This window comes from Haplochromis burtoni, unplaced genomic scaffold (genome assembly GCF_018398535.1).
Source record: "Haplochromis burtoni strain Fernald_Lab_line unplaced genomic scaffold, NCSU_Asbu1 Contig_374, whole genome shotgun sequence".
NCBI lineage: Eukaryota > Metazoa > Chordata > Actinopteri > Cichliformes > Cichlidae > Haplochromis > Haplochromis burtoni.
Genome location: NW_024582735.1, coordinates 408046 through 427159, shown reverse-complemented (window position 1 = coordinate 427159; position 19114 = coordinate 408046). Strand labels below are relative to the sequence as shown.

Genomic DNA, 19114 nt, shown 5'->3' with positions numbered 1-19114 from the left:
ATACAAAAGTTACCGACTTTAGAGTGTGGCCACGGGTTTGGCCATCACAACATCTAACGATGTCTGCAGTCTGAAGCTTCGCTGTTTCAGAAAGAGTGTTGGTGTGAATTATTTCCTGCAGGCTTTAGATGTGTCCTTGATCCAACACAGCTGATTGAAATGGCTAAATGACCTCCTCAACATGTCTTGAAGTTCTCCAGAGGCCTGGTAATGAACTAATCATTTGATTCAGGTGTGCTGACCCAGGGTGAGATCTAAAACCTGCAGGGACACCGGCCCTCGAGGCTTGCTGTGCAACACTTCGATCACCCTTCTATCTTCAGTTTCATGTCAAAGGGTTTTGCTCCAAAGCTAGAGAGCTTATTGCCAAAAAACACCCGAGTCAAGCATATGGAAAAAATATTATTTCTTAATAAAATAAATACAGTTACCATCACAGCAGTATTCATAAACACAATCACTCATGTCTACACACATTAATCAAAAACAAATTAGATGAATGAATGAACCACAGTGAAAATAAGATAAAATAAAACAGATTAAGGTGTTTTTATTTATATTCTAGGCAGTGATTATTCCCATGCTGGGACTGTTGTAAGACAGCCAACAGGTGCAGGAAGACAAACTGCCATGGCTGCTATTGTCAGGGTTGTGCTGTGTGGCGAGCAGAGGTAGGACCCAAGAAGTAGGTAATGTCCAAAGTTGCAGGAGGCCCTTTGGGAAATATACTTTTCTACACATTATTTATTTTGTAACATGAGCAGAGAACCTTTAGAGATGTACAGCTCTGGGTGTATTTTGCACACTGTCTTTGACTGTTGCAGGTGGTGAGAGCTTTCAGGAAGCTAAAACAGATTAAAATCTATTTTTATTTCCACCAGGTCTCTGGACATAGACAAATTTCATGTTGCAATACTTTGTTTGAAAAAAACATATCCAGAGGATTATTTAATTTATATAGAAGAGAATAGCCCTTTATTGTCATTGTACATATACAGCAAAATTATAGGTGCTTCACACAAACTGTGCATTAAGTAAATATATATATATATATATATATATATAGTATATAATATATATATTATATAATATATATAGTATATATATAATATATATATATATATATATATATATATATATAGATATCTTCTAAACAGTAGTTAAGGTATATTTTATTCGTTTTTAGTATAAGGTACCAATCATTAGCAAACATTAACATTAAAAATCTCTCATCAAGCTTGCACAGAGTCATAAAATGTAATTATCCAAGCAGAATATTGATGTCTGCACAGTGTTATATTTTTGGGCTCGCATGGTTTGCAATATGAACGAGGTGGGGGCCACAGTGCTGTTTTTCTTCACGGGGCCCCATATCACCCGGCGGCACCCCTGTGTGTATCGGCTTCCTGTATGAATACGAAAAACAGACCACGTGGTGTAAAAGCAGACTGCAGCTTCTTTTGTTCAAATCAATCAAACCAGAGACGGACAGAGAGCCGCTGAATCAGGAAATCGCCGGTATCTGATTTATTTTTAGTTGTCTAAAATTAATAATGATATTTCCCGAAATCACACAGATTGTACCTGGGCTTATTAAAAAATATTTCCAGCCAAGAAAACGTGGATAAAGTTTTATGTTGTATCATCGTTTTATAGAGTGTTTGTGTTTATGTCTTTATTTAGGATGTGTGTTAGCATACAGTAGAGAGGTAACGTTAGCTTAATGAAACCCATCAAGTCGTCTATTTTTCCCATTTTATGTGATATTATTTTACGGTGGGTTCGAGAGTGTTGGTGTTTTCGTACAATATACAAACTTTGCGCAGCTTGTTTGTGTAGCGGCTAACTATTTAACTTCGTACGCCGTGTGTTAGCACATCAGCTAGCTTGGTACCCAACCATTATGTGAACAAAGAGCGACAGAGGTTAGCCGCTCAGCCTAATGAGGCTAGCAGCTAGCTCGCAAACTTAAACCGGTGCACTGTTATAGTTTGCTGGATTTTTTTGTGTGTGCATAACAAGCTAGGTGGTTGTTTTTGTTTGTGTATTTCCCCCGACGCCAATGTCGAATAGCCGAGTATTAGACAGCCACTAAGAATGTAATTTAAGAAAACCGGAGAGATTTTATTAGCTTGTACGTAACAATAGAGATGAATTAGGGCTTCTTGAATGTGGCAAACTTATATAACGGCACACATATAGTGCTGGCAGCATCAACTCAAGCGTGTGAACTTGTAGCCAGTGAAGTTCGCCAAAGTTTACGTTAACAAAAGACCGATTTGAAGCATTTAGTTATTTTTAATAACGTCCATTCCGCCATAACCAGCCCACGAGTTTAATGAGTTGAAGTTTTTGGTAATTAACTCCTGCACAGGGTTTGAATGAAAATTTTCATTCACATCTTATTGTGTTGTGCTGTACTTCAAATAAGTGTTTCTGTAATTTAACACGTTAGTAGTTTTATTCAACAAGCCTTCGTTTGGTCTTTTCCACAGCCTTTGTTTCTTTGACAATTAAGTTTCCATGTGGTCTGAATAACACTATGTGGTTTCTTCTTTTCCACAGAAAACAGCTTGAGTTTGAAAGATGCCACGCAAGAAGGTGACAGATGTCTCAGGGAATGGTGGGATGAAAAGGAAGCGAGCCAGCGGGAAAAAGAGAGAGAGGGATTTCAGCAGTGATGACGAGTTTGACTTTGAGCAGGAAAACAACAAGAAATCCGGCAAACCCACCACCAAGTCTGGTCTCCAACCGGTCACTGTGGCAGACGACGTGAAAGAGAAAATAGTGCGTTTGATCAAACATAGACTGACTGGTTTTTGAAAGTTAAAGTGTTCTGTGTTACAAACATTTCTCAGTTATTACCTGATAATGACCGTCAGTCAAACCGTTCGCCTTTCTTTGTTGTTTTTCATCAGCATGTGTGTTTATGCTTTTCCCTTCTCATAGTACAGCCTGACCTGTAATATGAAATTTAATCAGCATTTTTTCCTTGTTTTTCTTGTTTAAAAAGAAATATTTGCTGTATGAAAAGTTTGTGTTAAAGCTGTTCCTGTTTGGTTATTGCTAAATAATAATACAAAATAAAACCTACTTTTCCCTTTGACCCAGGAAATTTAGATTAGATTTATTTTTTGTTTATTCATTGTTTGTTTGTTTTTTATAGTTATTGTCCTCTTTTTGCAGAAACTCGAGTGCCCAAAGGTAAAGGGCCAACTGCTCATCTTTGGGGCAACCAACTGGGATTTGATTGGAAGAAAGGAGGTTCCCAAACAGCAAGGTAAACACCATTCAAATGGCTATCCTATAATGTACCTGTGTCGCAGGATAGTCTAGTTTTTGTATGCTGGCATGGCCACGTGTGTCCTGTTTTCTTAGGGAGTATGACTCATCTAGTCATTTTTAATATTTTGGTCATGATGGCGTGATTAAGAAGCTTCCTGAGGTCCTTGTACAGAGAGTGCACACTGTAGTCCTGAGCCTGTTAGAGAAACTATTTTTATCAAGAAAAGGCTTCAGTGCATAATCAAAGCTACAAAATGTTATTTTTACCTTTCTATTCTATCAAACAGTTTGTCTGTTGTTTGATACAAACACACCTTTCATGAGCTTCCATGGTGCTGGTAGTTGTGAGGTCAACCTATACTGCGCTTTAGGTCAAGGGTCACCGACCTTTTGTTAAACTGAGAGTTACTTGAAGCATACAGAGTAGTACGAGGTGCTACTTGTATGATATCTTGAATAACAAAGTTTAGCTGTTCCCCTTTAGTGCTAATATTTCTATCTGAGAGCGGGTGACCTGATCACAGTAGTGTCGAGGATTCCCCAGAATTAATATTTGCAATTATTTGGGGAACGCAGATTTAAATACACAACATTGTTTATTTGTGCGAATCTTCTGTATCAACATTTTAAAGTCTGTTTCCACTTGTGATATTTTTGTAAATATTTTGACAGTTTTGTATGAATGAACACATTTGTAGCATTTTGTCTAAAATAATTTTCTTTAAGAAACCATTAACTGTCACAACTTCAAATCATGTAACATTTTTTTTATTTGAACTGATCACATTTTTGTACAATATTTGAGTTTAACAGAACTACAGCGTCTTTTACTGAAAACGTCTTTGTATATATCTGTTAGTGGGAAGCCTGGTTTCCCACTTACAGATATGCTGTACACCAGTGAACTGTAATCTGGGCTATAATTACAATATAAACAACACTGCACTTCTGAGTGAGTCTTGTAGATGTGTGGAGGTCATTTTGTTAGGATCTTGGATCTTGTTCAGCATCCAAGTTGAACTTAGCTGTTCAGCAGTGCATGTCGTGTACACTTACATGAAATGATTTCAGATGACTAACACACACATGGCTCAAGTCGATCAAAGTCACTAAACCTGTTCTCAAACTCTTGCCCGAGTCTGTTTAAGACTTGAGCGTACTTGTCTGCAGCTTCATCCAAAGCCCCAGATGCAGAAGCATTGTTATTCAGCACTGACTGCACAGAGGGAAAGTGCAGGGATTTCTTTCTTCCTCTGTAAATGTACAGAGAGAATTTTCATCGTAGCTTTAAATGCATTTCCAGTGAGATGTCTTCATCTTGGGTTTGCATTAACTCATTGAATTCAAAAGTGACAAAAACACTGCCAAACTCGCCCCCGCCTGCACCATCGGATCTTTGTGTTTTGTAACAGGTTACCATATTCAGCTAAAAGTTCCAGATGCTAATTATGATCTCTATGATGGGAGTTGTCATATTGCATGTATCAATGACCTGCTGCTGAATGGTGCGGGGGTAATGTAGAAATGTTGGGAAATCTGTGTAATTTTTACATTGCACAATGACGCCTGTTCCATTTGTAGTTACGTCAACAGCTTTTTCACTGCTATCTTCTTTTTTTTTTTCCTCCATGAAGAATCTCTTCACCATATTGTAGATATCAAGTCCCTGTGTTGTTGTCTTCAGGGGCACTAGGGGCATATCCTGGGCAGAGAAATCATTGAACATCATCTAGACAAATGTTATCAGCTGTGATATACTGCTGCAGACTTGTTGCACTGGAAGCTGAACCACTAGCACTTAACTAGATTCCAGGTACTCGTCAAATTTAGCCCCTAGTTGGACATCTGAGAGTGTGGAGACAACATCAGGACATGTTGAAAGCTTTAAGCCTGTAACATTGGAGCAGTTTGAGTCACATTGATTGTATCTTTCATTACAACCAGTTAAAAGTACTAATTACTCATTGAAAATGATTCCTCAAAAATCTTGAGCCATCTTATTTCTATTTTATACTTTGCTTAATATTGTAAACAATAATCCTCCAAGCTTTCAGAGATCTTCAAGAACTAATGTCCATAAGAAATAGGAACATAATCAAGCAAAGACTCAACACAGGATCTAAAAGATGCATCTGGCCTGTCAGTTGATCCGTCTACTGTATGCCAAGCCTCATCAGAAGTAGACGTGTGGCTGTCAAGAAGCCATTCTTTACCCTCTAGAGTCAATTTTTCCTGAATCCTGTCGTCACCTTTGTTCAAGACAGAAACGGCAAAAATTTGATTTACTAAGGAAAGCTCTCACAAGCTTCCTCAAAATTCAGTGACAGCAGGTCTTAAGGAGTGACAAATGCAAATTTACAATATCTGGTATCTATGGAGGAGGTCGAGAGAGATGCAGCAGTGTGTGGTGTTATCTTCATAGAGGAGAGCAAAGAACAAAGACGTATCAAATATTCATTTCAAGCTCATTAGAACTGCACAGACTTTGTGCTTCCTGTATTTTCATTTATTTGCAAAATTTTCAATAAATGACTGCAACAGTTTCCCAAACAACATGAAAAGAAATTGGCTCCAAGAAAAAGCACTCTGTGCATGTGAGTGCTTTTGTTTGCTGTGTGGATGCTCTTGTCTTTACCTGACTGCTGTTCTCATTAAAGTGCAGAACTGATGCAGGGGCATACAGACCCAGACAAAATCAATAAGTGGTTGATTAGTTTACATCTGCAGTAGAGAAGTCAGTTGATGATGCAGCCTGTTCACTATGAACTGGCCGTACACATCTCAGTCTGTGTGATCCTGGGGTTAAAAAAATCATTGCAGCCAAAGAGTCTGAAATAGGTTAATTCATGCTGACATCTGGACCCCAAATGAGTGAATGGGCTTGTTTATTTAACCAGCTGATGATGGTGTTAACTACATGAAGTGAGTATTTATATTCCAATCTATTTGGTTATGTCAAATCCAGAATTTACAAACATATTTTTTTGCAAAGGAAGTATAAATGGAAAAAAAAAAATTAAAGTGTAAGTTTTGTTTAGGAAATAAAAGCTCGCGTGACACTGGGAGTGCTTGTATATGCGCACTGTTTCAAGCCAGATGGAAAAGATATCAGAGTCTTAAACGGCTCTAACAGCGCAGAGATGATACAAATGAATATCATCATTGTGAACTTACTGTAAAATATATAAAGCATTTGACATCTGCAACAATAACATGCAACAAATACATAATATACAGTAGTATAATCCAGAATACACCATGTTTCATGTAACTGGATGTTTCAAGTGTTGTCGAAGGTTTAAGTACCTGTTTACTTTTTGCTTGTAGGACCTGAGCACGACTGAAAACATCCCATTTTAATGACAGAATTATTTAAATATTACCTGAAAACGGGTAGCTAGTTATTTTTAAACTATCAGTCTTTGATAAAGGCACAACAGCGTGTCTATTCTGCTCTCCATCTCTCAGCTGGCTGGCTCCTCTCACTGCTGTCCTGGTGTATCAGCAGGAGTGGGAAGCTGTTGCTCTCCCTGAAAGACACCACAGCTCAGCTGCAGCAGTGGATTTCTCAGTCTTTCCTGACTCTGGCCACTTGCAGTTTTCAAAGGAAACTAGATGTATGATAAGTTGGTTTTTTGAGGTGGTTGTCACGGATTTTTGAATAGTGCATCCTTAAAAATGCACGCCATAATGCGCCACACTTTCCAGGTGCATTTTATTAGTTTTTCATCACTCTAGAGTCTGTTTACACACCGGAGAAGAGCAGAGAGGTGGAGCTGATAACATCGGGAGGTCGGGCTGACCGGCGGCACTGTTCCTGTAATCGCCATTAAAACCTTTTACTGGGAAAAGCTAGCAAAGTCCTCATCAAACCACCTGATCAACAAACGCTGACCTGAAGAAAAGTAAACTTTGTCTCCACCGCTGTTTGTTTTACACAGTGAAAACTCCTCCGTTAAAGTCAGCAGATGCACTGTTAACTTAGCATGTTTATATTACACAGCTCACTGAAGGCCAAGCAGGGGTGAGTCTAAAGGGGGCCGTGGGCAGTGTCAGACCACATCCACTTGAAATATTTTTTGAATAAAATAAAATTGAAATAATATAAAATATTGTGTTAATGAAATTGCATTTATTTAAAAATATAAAATTTTTTCCACAGACCAATAAAAATGTTAAGCTTTGACTGCACTTGACATTATTTATATATTTTTGCATTTAACAAAAATATTTTCTCTTTAGAAAGTATATTTTTGACTTGGCACATAAATACAGTCAACGCTGTTTTTTTGACAATTTTTTTGTGCAGTTAAACTATTAAAGTTCTCCAAAGCCAACCGTGCAGCTTAGTTATTACAAAGAAGTATTGTTACAAGAAATGATCAAACACAAACGTTCTTTTTTGTGCTCCGTTTATAGAAACGTCAGCATTCTTAAAGAATGCAGTGTTTATGAACAGAATAAGGTACAGAGGGAGCGTTGTGCCCAGTGTTGCCAACTTAGCGACTTTGTCGCTATATTTAGCGAGTTTTCAGACCCCTTAGCGACTTTTTTTTCTAAAAAAAAGTCACTAAAAAAAGATGTGAAAGCGCGTATCGCTTTTACTCTCAACAAGCAGCGGGTGCTGTAACGCAGTCAGTTCTTCTTTTACTCTTATGCTGTTTTGTGGATCACAAGGTTTAAAACTACTTATAAACACACACACACACACACACACACACACACACACACACACACAAAGTAACTCCACCAGAGTGCCTATTTCGGGTCACTTTTGCCGGTCCAAGCCCGGGTAAAGGAGCAGGGTTGGAATTGTGACATTAAAAAAAACAATAATTGCTAAAAGAAATTTAATTTGTAGTTCTAAATAAACTCTAAATGCATTTAGGACGTTTTTTACTCACTTTATGTCTCTTCCACGATGTTATTTCTCTCTCCAACAACATAGGTTACAATTAGATTAGCATGACCAATTATGCAAATTAGGCGATGACGTCATTTAGCGACTTCTAGCGACTTTTAGGACAACCAATAGCGATTTTCCTTACTGAGGAGTTGGCAACACTGGTTGTGCCAGTGTTGTGCATTTGTGTGTGTGGGGGGTCTTGACACGGGTTCTGTGTGTGTTTCTTAGCTGCTTTCCGCAACCTGGGCCAAAATCTCTGGGGCCCTCATCGTTATGGCTGCCTAAATGACGTCCAGGTTAGCTGCGTGGTGTCCGGCCCCTGTGCTGCTCACAGTCTCTTCATAACCACAGAGGGCAAGCTGTGGAGCTGGGGTAAGTAACATGCACAGTGGTTGTCTGTGTTGGTTGTGTTATCAGACACTGAGCTTGTCTTCCTGCTTCCTTAGGTCGTAATGACAAAGGTCAGCTGGGTCATGGAGACACCAAGCGCCTGGAAGCTCCCAAGTTAATCGAGGCCCTGGCAGAGCATGTTATTGTTTCTGTAGCCTGTGGACGCAATCACACCCTGGCACTCACAGGTAGGCTTAACTGGGGACTGTGTGGGTTTTCCTTGCACAACAGCAGCTGTTTTCAGTGGTTGTGCAGAACAGCCACAAGATCGTGTAATACAGCCGCTTGTTGAAATGAAACACCAGTGTATTCTGGGATTGGATTACGCATTATTGGTTTGATTGCACAGGTCATCGAAGGAGGTTTCCAAACTGAAATCCAGTCGGTAATGGCTCTGTGCTTTTAACATGTTTGCTGATGGTACTCTGTCTCCTCAGAGGATGGCGCTGTGTATTCATTTGGAGAGAACAAGCTGGGCCAGCTTGGTCAGGGCAACCAGACTGATGCAGTCCTCACCCCAGCACTGGTAAGCCAGGGTGTAACTCGTACTTTTCCTTCCTTTTATCAGATGATAAAGTGTGGTGGTGTAGGTGTCACTGCTGTCCAAGTCTCGTCAGTCACAGGAAATGAATACAGTTAATCTGCTATTGCATAGCTTTTATGGTTTCAAAATAACAAAAACAAACTCAAAACAATTATATAAAATTATCAAACAAAAACAAAATTGTTAATTAATGGGACAGCAGTGCAGTGGCTTCATAGTTTACCTTAGAATCCTTTGGTTGTCAGCAACTCCTCTGCTACACAGCAAACAATGACTGTGGATCGTTAATTCTGCTAACTTTATTTTCCAAATTGTAAACAAAAAGGGTTTAAAACGGCGCTGCCGCGATGTAACTCAGTTTAAAGCCGTAACCTGAACAGTCCATCAAAGTGACCACAGCAGGACACCACCTTCCTTTGTGCTCTGCCTCCAACATTCAGAAATCAGTTGATTTGTGCATACAGGATTTAGAGCGCAGAGAGCTACCCACAGACTGTGAAACTGCAACAGTGCACCAAGGAGACATACTCACGTAGACAGTGGCTTCTTTGTGGATGTGGCTGCTAAGTTCACGTGCAGGTTATTGAATTTACATGCAAGGAATTTAATTGATCCTGTGAAATGAAATTATTTGCCTGGATTATAGTTTTCTTGTGCACAACTTACTCTATAGTGGTCTCGCTCTTCTAAGTCTTTGTGAGTAAATGATTAATTATTTAATCAAGTTATTGATTTACTCTGCCTGCTAGAAACCTGGTTACAGCAGTGAGGTGGTTAATTTAAATGAATCAACACCGCTGCCGCCTCTTGTCAGAATCCTCAAACAGGAGTGGCTTTCTGTTGCATCCATCAGAGCATGAATGTGTGTGAATGTTAGATAGAAAGCACTTCTGCATTGAAACAGTGCTTGTGTGAAGAGGTGTGAATGAGGCATCGTATAAAGAACTTTGAGCGCTCCTGCAGAGTAGAAAAGTGATACATAAGAACAAAACATTTACATGTTTTAAAAGCGAACTTATTTCTTAAATCCAGCATCAGAAACAGTGTTGTATAAATGTAGCAAATTGTTGCCTGAAGGCACGTATATTGTAAGGTAAACACTCTACAATAATACAGAGAAAACCCCAATTATCATATGATTAATTACTCCTTTGATTAATTAATGCATTGGTCTTAAATTATGATCGATGTGTATCAAATTCATTTTACATCACGGGCCACATACCACTTTGATCTTAAGTGGAGCGGTGAAGCAGGCCCTTTCAAAGTAAAGAATGCGATGCGGTCAAAAAAATTTGGGTGCACCCAACTTCTGTGCTGATGCACCTAAGAAAAAAAAGTTAGTCTCGAGCTCTGTATAATGTATGGCAAACTGCTGTACCTGTAATAAAAAAACAAACATGCAGCACCTGGAATGAGCTGAGAAACAGGGTCCCAGGACCTTTGATTAGTCAGCCGCATTGGTAAACTTCAGAGCGCTTACCATTGCGGCTGACCTGTCCAATCCTCTAACCAGGGTCTCCTAACATTATGTTGGTGAGGCTGTGGTGCCCAAACACCCTGTCAAGTTAAGCGTGAGATTTATTTTAAACGACTGCTGAAAACACATTTATAGGTTAGCGTTCCCTTAATCTTTTCCTCTTTATTTTGGGCTGTAGTTTACATCTAAGTGTGTATGTTGGAATAAATGTTTTACCCCATGTGGTTGGTCTGTATGTCTGAACATGTATACTTTTAATGTGTCTTTTATTCAAACTGTGAAGCACAAATTCAGTTAAAATGTGATACACAATTAAAGTTATTGTTACCCGTGCTGAGCCATATCACTTCCTCTCAGACTGCCTGCTAGGCTATTTAAAAGTAGAGTGGGAGAGAGAGCCTTCAGGTTTCAGGTCCCTCTTCTGTTGAACCAGTCAGTCAAGAGACGGATATACTCGTGGCTTTTAAGATAAGCTTAAAGCATCGTTTTTAATAAAGCTGGTTGGGGCTGAATCGGGTTACCCTGAAACCTCCCTTAGTTTTGCTGTGATGGGGTTAGGCTGCTGGGGTTGTCTGATTGTTGTGGTTTTCGCTCCATTATTTTAGGGTGCCACCATACAGTATTAAGCACTTAGAGGTAACTGTTGGGATTTGGAGCTATATAAATAAAACTGAATTGTGTTTCTCTCTAGATTTCCTACAATGGGCAGCCCCTGGTGAAGGTGGCTTGTGGTGCTGAATTCAGCATGGTGGTGGACTGCAAAGGAAACCTGTACTCGTTCGGCTGCCCAGAGTATGGACAGCTGGGTAAGCTCTCAGCACAGTGTTTTCATGTTTTAACATTGTTTACAGTTTAAAACTGCTTAAGGCTGCAGAAGATTGTTTGCAATGACACCAGTTTTCACGCCTCAGCGATTTAGGAGTTTTAAATTGTTACCATAGGTGCATCTACTAAAACTTAGAGCAGTTTTAATTTCAGCGATCTCAACCTCAGGGTCAAGTTTTCCAAAAATGTTGTGTATGTGTTAACTCGAGATTTTGAAATTGATACCATAGGTGCATCTGTTTGGGTTGGTAAATAAAGTGTTTTCATATGTTAACAAACTACACACTTATCAAGATGAAATGACATTTTATATCGAGCCCATTACAGTTCACCATCACTGACGTGTTTCACAAAACCTTTCTTGCTGATTTATTCTAGAAAACTGTAGTTAAATGCACGCAAATGATTTTCATCATGGTGAATTTCCCAGGTTAGACTTGGGCTGACAGCATGGACATCCAAGTTTGTGAATGTGATAACTTGAGAATGAGGTGGCATAGAATTCTGAAATTCATACCACGGGATATGTATCATGTAGACACAGTAGTGTAGTTTGTGCACTGGAAAGCACTGATGTGTTGGGAACGATAAACTCCATTAGTTTTTTATTGTTCTGCATCTCTGTCACTGCAGGTCACAACAGTGATGGAAAGTTCATAGCTCGTGCCCAGCGCATAGAGTTCGACTGTGAGCTCATCCCTCGTCGTGTCGCGATCTTCATTGAGAAGTCCAAGGATGGCCAGATCATGCCTGTGCCTAACGTGGTTGTGAGAGACGTGGCCTGCGGGGCTAATCACACGGTGAGAGGATTCCCAGAAGTCTTATCAGGAGCAAATCAAATTAGATGGCCAGTGATTGATTGATTGATTTTTTTTTAATTTTGCAAAAAGGTTTACAAACTGCTGCTGTTTGTGTTTTCAGCTGGTGCTGGACTCTCAGAAGCGCGTGTTCACCTGGGGCTTTGGCGGCTATGGGCGCCTCGGTCACACCGAGCAGAAGGATGAGATGGTTCCCCGGCTGGTCAAGCTGTTTGACTTTCCTGGCCGTGGTGCCAGTCAGATCTATGCAGGCTACCAATGTTCGTTTGCTGTCAGCGAGATGGGTATGTCACATTGCAACAAGATCTCTAAACAGAGGTGTGAGAGGAGCACACGTATAAATCTGTACATGTTGTATTTTACAGGTGGGCTGTTTTTCTGGGGGGTGACCAATACTTCTAGAGAGTCAACCATGTACCCCAAAGCTGTGCAGGATCTTTGTGGCTGGAAGATCCGCAGCCTGGCATGTGGGTGAGTGCTGTCGTCACTTGTTTCGTTTTTTTCTTTTGGTTTTTATTACCCTTCAGCCATAAAAGCGAACTGGTTCCACAGAAGAGGCACCAGGAAGCTGAAGGAAACACAAATAAGCCTGCAGTCTGAAAGCCAAATGCTCTTTTGGGGTGATATGGTACTATGAGGTCTTTAAGATAAGATGGGTCATTATTCAGCACCCTATGTGTAATATGTATGTATAGTACTTTACAATACAATTAATGTAAGTAAAGCACTTTTAATAGTGTTTTACATACACTTTTGGGACTGTTTGTTGTTTTCTTATCTACATCCGTAGCTCTGACTCTGTTTGCATGTTTGTATCGATCAGGAAGAGCAGCATCATCATTGCTGCAGATGAGAGTACAATCAGCTGGGGACCCTCACCCACATTTGGAGAGCTGGTAAGAGTCATTATGAGACATCACATGTCCAGTGTTAACAGCTTTGTAGGCCATCGTCTACGTAATCTGTCGTTATTTTTGTTTTTAAACCTGAACAAAAACATACGGAACAATAGTTCTGTTTGGTTAAAATAGTAACATTTAGTTACAATAAAATTAAAATTTAGTTAGTGAAAATATCAATATTTTGTGAGACAAAATAAAACGATTGAAATTACACAGGTGCTCTTTTGTGCTAATAACATAAAATCTGTCAAATAAAAAATGTGATGCCCTCAAATTACAGAAACAAAAGTCTAGATACTGAGTGTAAAAACTACTGACCGAGAACAGTCACAGGTGTCACAGCTGGTTTAACGTTTCCGCTGGGTGTGGGGAGACGTTGGCGTGCAGAGTGTAAAACAGTCTTAATTCTGCAGTGGATGATTCAGCTGGTGGAATAAATTCATGCCATTGCTCCGTTTGCAGCAATAGTTTTACAGCATGTTTTGGAAATTACCACATTTTGTTTGACATCCTCCTTAAAATCCAAGCGATGAGCGAGTCTCATTCATTGCTCGTCTGAAACTCGCGCTGACAGTATTTAAACACGCATGCTCAGAGCAGTGCGCCAGGTAGCAAGTTTTCCAGTTGGGAGGGGGGATTTATGATGAACATCAAGATGAACAGAATCAACTTACAGGGTATACACAAACTACAGACATAGTTGGAAAAATTTAACCAATAAAAGAAATTTGAAAGAAATTAAGAGCTACCTTTTAAATGTGAAATTGATCTTTTCCAGTTAAAGAAATCTCGTCTTTGAGCCACAAAAACTTGGGGAAGTTAAAGGTGAACTCCAGAGAAGGCGGATATCTTCCTAAGAGAGAACGACTTGTAATCTACAGGGGAACAAGTGGAACCCCCAAAAATAGCAATGAAAAGCTCCACATTTACCCGTGTCCCTAAAACCTTAGACATGATCATGAAGTAGTCAGTCCAACATTTGTTCATTTTACACCAGGAGTGGAAACATGTGGCTCAGGTTGCAAGAAGAGGCATTGCATCTTTCACATTGGTCAGTTATTTTGGAATCAGTTTTGACGGTCCAGACTGAAATGGACTTGTTAAACTGTAAGCGTTGCAACTTGGCGCAGCTTGCACTTCATTGTATACTAAGAACAATTTTATCCCACCGCCTGATTCCAACCTTGCGCATTTTTGTTTTTGACTGCAGTATGAGTATCCAGGGCCATCAGTGTGTTGTATAGTTTGTGAAGTCGAAAAACCAGAAGACCATCCAATGGCTGTTCAGTAGGCACCGTGGGAAAACAGGGGAAAAGGATGCAAAACAACTTAGTACTTAAATTATTTTAATATAACTTAAATAAGTGGGACACAGGAAAATTAAAGTTGGAGGATGAATTGGAAAACGATCATAAGACTCCACAGTCTTGTTACATTGAAACTTTGTAGTGTGCTTTAGTGTTGCTACAGTCTTGTCAAAATCTCTTTGACATTCACATGAAGATGAATTTGACCAGTGACTTGCTTCCAAATTCGAACAATGTTTATGCAAGTGAAATATTGTGATATTGGCTGTTTTGTTGTAAGATAGGAGATGAACATTGATCACATCTGTCATTGATCTTGCAGGGATACGGAGACACCAAACCCAAATCCTCCACCACCGCCCAGGAGGTAAAGACCTTGGATGGCATCTACATTGAGCAGGTAAATGGACAAGGTGGTAACTATTTGAAGTAGAGTCATTAAGATGCATACCGGTACTGTTACAATCGCTGATCAATCGTTGATCAAATTAAGCAGTGCCAAAGTTTCACACATAATTAGAATGTGTGAATGATCCGATCCAAATCTGATGCATAGTTTCAGACAGTCTTGGATTTGTACTGGGGCGGTTGTGGCTCAGGTGGTAGAACGTGGTGTGATTGGTCAGCTACCAATCAGACGGTCGCAGAGTCGATCCCAGACTCCCAAAAACTCGAGTATTCTTGGGCAAGATACTGAACCCTGGTGTGTGTGTGTGTGTGTGTGTGTGTGTGTTATATAAGTGCTTACGGGTAGATAAACTGTATAATGTGTGTGAGCTTGGATTGAATAAAAGTAAAACTTTGAATAAGCATTATATCAGCTCTAGTTTGCTTGTACTCCACTTCAGTAGTGATGTCCTTAAACCTGTAGACTAATTGCTACACATTGTAGCAATTAATAATAACAATAGCAACTAATAGTTGCTGTAGGCTCTTTGCCTTACAATGTACAGTTCCTTGAGGCATCTGTTGTGATGTGGTGGTATATTAAAAAAAAAAAAGTCAGCTCACTTAAATTGAAAAAGCATAGGACAAAAGTGCCTGTGAGACTTGGTGAACGAGGCAGGTTGTACAAAGCGCTTTGAGGACTCGGGTAGATTTGAAATATAAGAACCTGTCTATTTACCACAAAGCAGGGAAATGTCCTTCTCTTTCAAATAACGTGCGTGTTGTTTCTCCAGGTGGTGATGGGCTACTCTCACTCTCTGGTCATTGCTAGACAGGATACTGAGCAGGAACAGGAGAAACTTAAAAAGCTGCCTGAGTACAACCCCCGAACAATCTGAAGGGCCCACCAGCAGTGACACCTCAACCCATTTCACAGAGCAGAGGAACAACCATGTGATCAGCAGGAATACCTGACCTGTTCAGTCGCTACTAGTCACAGCATCGTGCTAGTGGGATGGTTGAGTTGAGGGGAGAGGTGTTCACGAGTCTGAAGGTTATCCACACATCTCGACTCCCAACAGACTCCACAACAATTTGGACACTCAAATCAGAGAAGATGGGACTGGAGACTGACAGATGCTCTGGATGGTCCAGCTCTCACAATGAATGGTCAAGATATCTTTACTTCCCAATGAGCCTGCAACGGTTTGTTCTAAGCACATCTCGTCCAGCAAAGTTGTGCTTCCCAAAAAACCCATTCCAGTTTCTTTTCTCATTCATGTCGGGTCTCTTAATTCTGTTTGTTTGTTTCAGTATTGATAGTTGTGACATTTACAGGTGCTACTTCAGGAGCCCTCGGTCTTTTCCTACTGGGGGCATTTTAAAGACCAACACTCCATACCTGTGCCTTTTTCTACATGTATGTTCAGGTTATGGAATTCTTGTTTATTTGGTTCCGAGGATCAGCTGATCCATCTTGTCTGTGGCAGTGTGACCGAGTGTTTGCGACTGCTGCAGATTATAATCAGGATTTGGAACATACACTGTGTCTCATTTTGAATACTTGCAGTAATACACTTCCATATAGTGCACTTAAGTACTTTGTTGCAGACTGCATTAAGGTCGACAGGATAGTGTTTACCCAGATTAAACACAGTTGGTTGTATACTCTCCACTGACTGAAGTTGTCTTGATGTTTGGCAGCCACCTTGGTAATGCCTCTGGGCAGCTATTCTGAAGCTTCTTTTGATTGAATTGAAGGTTTGACTTTAGTGTTCACCAGGACCAAACTGCATGCATAGAATCGCGAGTCAAATCTGATTAAAACACTTTTGGAGACTGCCCCAGAATGAGATTTAAAAAGCTTTTTTTCCTTTGCAAATTATACTTGGAGTATCCACGTGCAGTTTGACAACACCACAGCTTTATTAACAACTGCCAAAAGTCTGAAAAATGCCAAGCTTATTGTTGTTATGGATATACAGGAAACTAAGAAAAGATGATCTGGTGCAACAACACGGATGGCTCGTATGCATCCTGGTCCAGCTGTTGAGTATACCATTCAGGTACTCTGTTTACTCTATGCAGTCGCACTTGTCATTGTGAGCACACTTATGCATTAAATAGTAAGTGTATGGAAGAATATTACCTGAGACACAGCAGCCATGTTCTGTGCACTTCATGTTGATGTTACATTCCTTGTTTCTTCAATGTTTGCATCAATGATGCGCGCCTCAGTCCTTCCAAGACCACAGAGTCTCTTAGCTCTTTTTTTTCTCTTGTTTATTTCATTAAGTTTAACTTTTACAGCGCTCTAAGCAATTTCACAAACAGGTCTGAACCTTCAAAACCACCAATGCACTGTCTAAACTCGTTCAACGTGATAAGGTGCAGTGCGTTCTTTTTAATGGTGAAATTTCTCTGGGTTATGTTTTTGTTTGGTTTGTTTCTTGCTTTTTTTTATTTCATTGAAATGGTTGAATAAAGATTCCTGTAAATGAATTTGTCTGTGCAGTCAAACCTCTACTCAGGTCAGATTGAACAAAACGATTCATCCATCCATCCACCTCAGAGGTGGGGAGGTTGTTCAGATTTATTTGTACAGCACCAAACAACAGTTGCCTCATGGTGCTTCATTGTAAGGTTAAGACCATCCGAAAATACAGAGAAAATCCAAACAATCTGATGTCCTCTATGAGCAAGCACTTTGGTGACAGTGGGAAAGAAAACTCCCTTTTAACATGAAGTCTACAGCAGAACCTGGCTCAGAGGGGCGTTCATGACCAGGAAGACCGGACAACACTGTAATGGAAGAAAAACCCAGAGAGAAATAATGACTGATTTAATGCAGAGTAGTGTAGAAACAGAGAGGGGGGGAGGGCCTCACATCAAAGGAAGCCCCCCAGCAGTGTAACTAAGGGAGGATTCAGGGTCACCTGATCCAGCCCTAACTATATGCTTTATTGAGCACTTGCATAGTTTTAAGCCTAATCCAAAAGGTAGACCGGGAATCTTGTTTTCCAAATCCAAACTGGGAGCTGGTTCCACAGAAGAGGGGCCTGAAAACTGAAGGCTGTGCCTCCCATTCTACTTTTAAATACTCTAGGAACAAGTAAATTAACAGCCTACAACGTCTTTATGATGAGCCTGATTTTTCAAGACCTTGTATGAGATGAGAAATTTGATTCTGGATTCAACAGGGAGCTAATGAAGAGAAGTCAGTGCAGGTGAAATATGCTGCAGCATTTTGGATTAACTGAAGGTTTTTCAGGCAGTTTTTAGGACATCCTGATAATAATGAATTACAGTAGTCCAGCCTGGAAGTAATAAATGCATGAACTAGTTTTTCAGCGTCACTCTGAGACAGGATATTTCTAACTTTAGAGATGTTGCACAAATGGAAGAACGCAGTCTTACATATTTGTTTAATATGTGCATTGAAGGACATGTCCTGGTCAAAAATGACTCCAATGTTCCTCACAGTGTTACTGGAGGCCAAGGTAATGCCATCCAGAGTAAGAATCTGATTAGAAAAAACATTTTAAAGATCTTTAGGGTCCATGTTTGCCTTAAAATGGTGGCTGACTGAGTGGTGTCCAAAAATGTGGGCTTCATAGATCATTTGGAAATTTTCTGGGGAAAACATGGTCTTTCTAAGAGACACAGAATCCATCCCAGTTTGGATGGAGCAGCTCTAATTTCTAGAAACCTGGACAAACTTATTGTACCTACCCAAAACGTGACTATAGTGGGGGCCAGTCTTACACGCCTCTGCAGTTTTTCCTCCTCCTGTTATCACCCCATATTATTAGACTCAGCTGGCTAGTATTATAATGGTCCTTCTCTCTTCCATTGTTAATAGCCTTTTTCTCACCATTTTTGTACCAACACACTACTTTCTGTAGTACAACACTGTTCAACTTTTATGCAGACAAAGTAATCCACAACAGCTGGAACAGCTGTAGGAATTACACCAGCTTTCAAGGCTTGATCAACCTCCATTGCTGCAGAACAGCTTTAAATTGTGAACCCATGTATCATTGTGAAATGTACATGATTTTTCAGTTTTGAGTAACCTTACTTTTTTAAACCTCTGCCAGCTCACCACTTTAACATTTCAAGCTTTCATTGTACTTAAACAACTTGAATTACAATAGATAACAGGACAAATTGGGGTATTTTAAGACGTTTGACCATAACTTAAGCAAACAGCCTGTTTTGAAAGGAGTAGAAAGTTCAGATACTTGTTTAAAACTGTAGGGATTAAAAG

General features: G+C 39.9%; 1 protein-coding gene across 2 annotated transcripts; it reads left to right on the top strand.

Annotated features, from left to right (window-relative positions):
* The first annotated feature begins 1367 nt into the window (after positions 1-1367).
* Positions 1368-17346, top strand: rcc2 (regulator of chromosome condensation 2). 2 transcript variants are annotated; one of them, XM_005943459.3, is made up of 13 exons: positions 1368-1518; positions 2566-2787; positions 3187-3280; positions 8420-8563; positions 8638-8769; positions 9019-9107; positions 11297-11411; positions 12064-12230; positions 12352-12532; positions 12614-12719; positions 13072-13144; positions 14780-14857; positions 15639-17346. In XM_005943459.3, the coding sequence occupies exons 2-13, from the start codon at positions 2587-2589 to the stop codon at positions 15741-15743; spliced, it is 1485 nt and encodes a 494-aa protein (XP_005943521.1). In that variant the 5' UTR covers positions 1368-1518; positions 2566-2586; the 3' UTR covers positions 15744-17346. The 2 variants fall into 2 exon arrangements, with proteins under 2 accessions (XP_005943521.1, XP_005943522.1); XM_005943460.3 differs by lacking the exon at positions 1368-1518 and adding an exon at positions 1566-1776.
* The last annotated feature ends 1768 nt before the right edge of the window (positions 17347-19114 follow it).